The following is a 4,137-nucleotide window of genomic DNA, read 5'->3' on the forward strand; positions in this document are numbered from 1 at the left end:
GCAAGATCCTGAGCTCCTCGGAGGATGAAAACAGCCAAGTTCATCAGGAACACCAGCATGACAAACTCCTCCAACAAAACCAACAGCTCCATACAGCTTCTCCCAGCTCCCAAAAGCTTTCATTCAGCACCCAGCAGCCTAACTTCTTCTCCAGTTTTGCCTCTTGTGCTGCTGGCAACAATCCCCAGGTGGGCCTCCCTCACCCAGCACCAGGCTTACTCAGTTCAGCTGGCGATTATGAGTTGACCACCAGTTGTCAATCCACTACAACACTCAACTTTTAAAATACAACATAACAGTAGCTGAGAGCTCCAAAAAAAAATGCTCCAGAGCAATGTTAACATGGGCAGTTCTGTTTTACTTCTCACTTTCATGGATCCATCATTTAAATGTGATGCCTGATCTAATTTTCTTTATCCAGTTAAACAAGATCTCTTTTAGTACTTATAGAATTAAAAAATAAAATTTTCAATAATACTTTAAGAAGTCAGCTGTATAATAAGAAGTAAAAAATGATAATCGCTTTTGGGTAAATCTCCCAATGTTTAATAACAATTCCTGATAATTGTGCTTTTTTTATGAGGCAGATAGGGTACTTAACATTTTGAATACTTTATTCTTGTCAAAGCCCTTGTACAAGATGGAGTATTTTTCACCATTTTACAAATGAGAAAATCTCTGCTCAAAGGCACAAGTAATTTATCATAGATCACAAAATCTAATAAGTAATTAAGCAGGGATTTATACCCACTATATCTATCTCCACAACCCATACTCCTCCCACTTCCTTACATTTTTAATTCAGTGATTGATTAAAATTAAACCGAGCCTTTCAAAATGTCCTAGTAGAAAAGATAACAAATGTGCACAGGGTTTATGGCTAATTGATAACTATGCCCAAAGAATATCTTTCTGAAGGGGATTTCAAAGTAAAAAGCCATGGAGATTTGTTTCTGTCACAGATAGATATACCTTTAAAGTTAATGTTTATATCCAGGCAAAGAAAGCAAAGGCACAGATAGCCAAATTGAGCAGGTCAGTTAACCTAACGGATTACAGAAGAGAGATCCCAAAATATCTAAAGAGCTGGACCATAACTAGCAAGAAAAATTTAAAACGCTTAGAAACACAGTGGGATGAAGGATCTGTGCTAGCAGGCTGAGGGATCTACACTGGAGCAGGGAAGTGATGCTCAAAGTAAGAACCAGAGCTCCCCTGAAAGGTACCACAGCCATGGTACCTTGGGTTCAAACAAAATCAAACGTTTACAAATAAGATCTGAATAATCACAGTCCCTGTGACAAAGATCCAAGGTATTTAAGTTAAAAGCTAACTTGGTGTAACATAGTTGCCAAGTCTGTGCCATACGATTTCAATACGTATGAATATCACTGCTATTGACCATGGGAAGCGGTCAATAAAACCAGCTCTCCATATCTGGAAATACATATTGAGTTCTAGCAATTGCATCTTAGCTGGCCATGATCTACCGAAATGCCAGTCACAGATATCTATTTTATCAACTCCAGGATGGAGAATGTATCTGAGGGGTTAGATGATTAGATAACTCAGGAGCAGGGAATCCACACAATGATGTACACTTCATAGCTCAGTCTCATAGAGTTGGAAGTGACTGTCATACTTTTGGTGCAATCTGAGAGTTCCCGTCTGTACTTACCGCCACTCCAGTCTTATAGAGGAGGTAATGCACAGTCTGTGTGACGTCAGCAGCATGCATTAAATTATGATAAGGATTTTTATGTTTGCTGTATCCCACTTCCAGCGCCTCCACAAATGAGACAAGTGCAGAAATGGGGATCTGAAAGAGAGCAGCCAACTTAACTGTTGCTTTCAAAAAAGAAGTAAAAGTCTGAGGCACCCCAACTGCTCCTTTCTGGAGGCATAAAATGTCAAGGAAGGAAATTACAACTTTTCATAGTTTTTATTTACATGTAAAACAGTGACTTTGGTGCACATGTAGAAAACTGAGTTATTGGTTCTCTGATGTCCTCGTCTACCCTGACTCTATAATCCCAAAGGCAAAGGGGAAGCTGCACAGGACACCAGGCAGTGTTCTCTATCAATACTGATTCTCTCTCAATACTGATTGATAGAGAAGTAACTAGTTATTAGTTCCAGTTAGTGAAATTGTTCACTCTTTATAGCATAAACACCAGTGTAGTGAGACCTTCCAGACTGCAGTTTAACAATAATATACTGACAAATAATAAACATAAGAACATAGCCTATTCCTCTTCCCGTATGTAACAGACTATCACACCTTGCTTTGGGTTTTGGTTTTGGCTTTTGATGCCTGTTCTTTGCTCTTCCTCCTACTCCACTCCAGCCCCATGTCTAATACATACAATCAAGACCCGGTCTGCAGAAAGCCAGTATTTCCTCTGATACTGGTGGCAGCTTGTGTCTGTTTTGTAATAATTCTACAATTCAAGAGTCTTGTGCAGTTTGTTTTCCCATAAATAAAGGAGATGTGTGGCACGTATATATTAATTTATTTTTCAAAATATAGAAGACCTGAGTCTTTGCTTAGAACCACCATTAACTCAGGATAATTGTTCCAAATTTCTTACTTGCTATGCCATCTTAGATATGGGTAATAGACTTTGTTTCCTTTTCTACGTGGCAAAAAGTTATGTATTACTGTGAGATGTGTGCCCAAAATAAGTAGATCCAAGAAAATTCACTGTCACTGTACTAGATCTCAAACTGTGTCACTGCACTGTTTACAATAAAGTAGGGGACTTTTGAAACTAGAAGGTGTATATTCTGGAGACTACCACATTAGAAAGAAAAACTTAGGAAAATGCTATTTCAACACATCTGAGATTCCATAATCTAGTCTTTCTTTGTGCGTTCTTCCACGCTTACCATTTGTGGAATTCTAAAACTTTAAATTTGGCTTTTAAGAGATGAACTCATTATCAATTTTAGAAGTGAAGATCCTAGCTAGACATGATGGCACACACTTCATCATCTCAGCACTCTGGGAGGCTGAGGCAGGAGTCTTGCAGGTTTGAGCCTAGGCTGGGCAATTTAAGGAGTATACTAAGTTTAATAATAAGTTACAAAATAATTATAAAAAGGGATAGGGATGTAGTTTAGTGCAAAGTTCCCAGGATCAATCTCCAACACTCAAAAAAAAAAGAAAAAAGAGGAGCCTGAGGCTGTTGAGTTGTCCTTTGAAGATGGATGAGCCAGTGCAAAGCTAGGCAAAAGTATTTGTATGTGCATAGGATCTTTTCCTCCTTAAGGAAAGGATCTCCAGCAGCCTCCAGCCTTTCATGCAGGTTTCTGACACAAAACAAATGAAGGACCTAAGGGCCACTGCTCTAAAGTATTTATGGGTGTGAAAGAAACACACCCTCCAATATGCGGCCCTTAGGATAGTGATAAAGAACTGTGCTATCCAGAGATATCAGTGTGTTACACAGAAAACGATGGCATTTTCCAGAGGCTCATTTTGCAGAAAGCCTGAGAAGCTCAGCTGGTGAGATGCTGGCCCATGAATACACAGGTTCCCTTGAGGACCTGGCCTGACCTCAGGAGCCCAGGATATGCAACAGCTGAACACCGGAGACACTTCATGCTCTTTATTTAAAGTGAGGAATTAATTTGAAGCATGAGGGGCTGGGAAATACCAATGGTCTGTCACTGTTGATAAGTGAGAGTATTTGTCTGAATGAGCCAATGGCTGGGAAAGAAGTTTACAGAGGCACAGAGGCTCACTTTATCTCCATTACCACCTCTCTGACAGCAGTAGTCGATAGTACACACTGTGATGCTGAAATGAGATCTGTGGGCAGTGCCCACAAGGAAGCACAGTCACCGCAGGCTTTGCGCTGTAATTCCAGGAAGACTGAGATCCAAATGGGCTTCTCCAGTCTCCTTGCCAATGAGACACCCCTGCCACAGTGTGAATGGAAGCAACAAGAAAGAATGCACAGCAGTAGCAGAGCCAGAAGGGTGCTTCCGGAGTTACCCAGAGCAGTTTTTGGTTGACATAAAAGGACCGGACCAAGGCTCTTTGCACTGGGATTCTCAAACCTGGTATGGTAGTGCACATTGGAAATCCCTGCACTCTGGGAGGATGAGGTATGAGGACTGCAAGTTTGAGCC

General features: G+C 40.5%; 1 protein-coding gene across 1 annotated transcript in view; it reads right to left on the reverse strand.

Annotated features, from left to right (window-relative positions):
• Positions 1–4,137, reverse strand: part of Pde1c (phosphodiesterase 1C, calmodulin-dependent 70kDa) — a gene marked incomplete in the record, with an annotated part of 467,041 nt that overhangs the window by 97,346 nt on the left and 365,558 nt on the right. Inside the window, 1 exon segment of the mRNA XM_013510635.1 lies at positions 1,679–1,819. Coding sequence (XP_013366089.1) covers positions 1,679–1,819 — 141 coding nt within the window.

Source organism: Chinchilla lanigera, unplaced genomic scaffold, assembly GCF_000276665.1.
Source record: "Chinchilla lanigera isolate Chin_1 unplaced genomic scaffold, ChiLan1.0 scaffold00009, whole genome shotgun sequence".
NCBI lineage: Eukaryota > Metazoa > Chordata > Mammalia > Rodentia > Chinchillidae > Chinchilla > Chinchilla lanigera.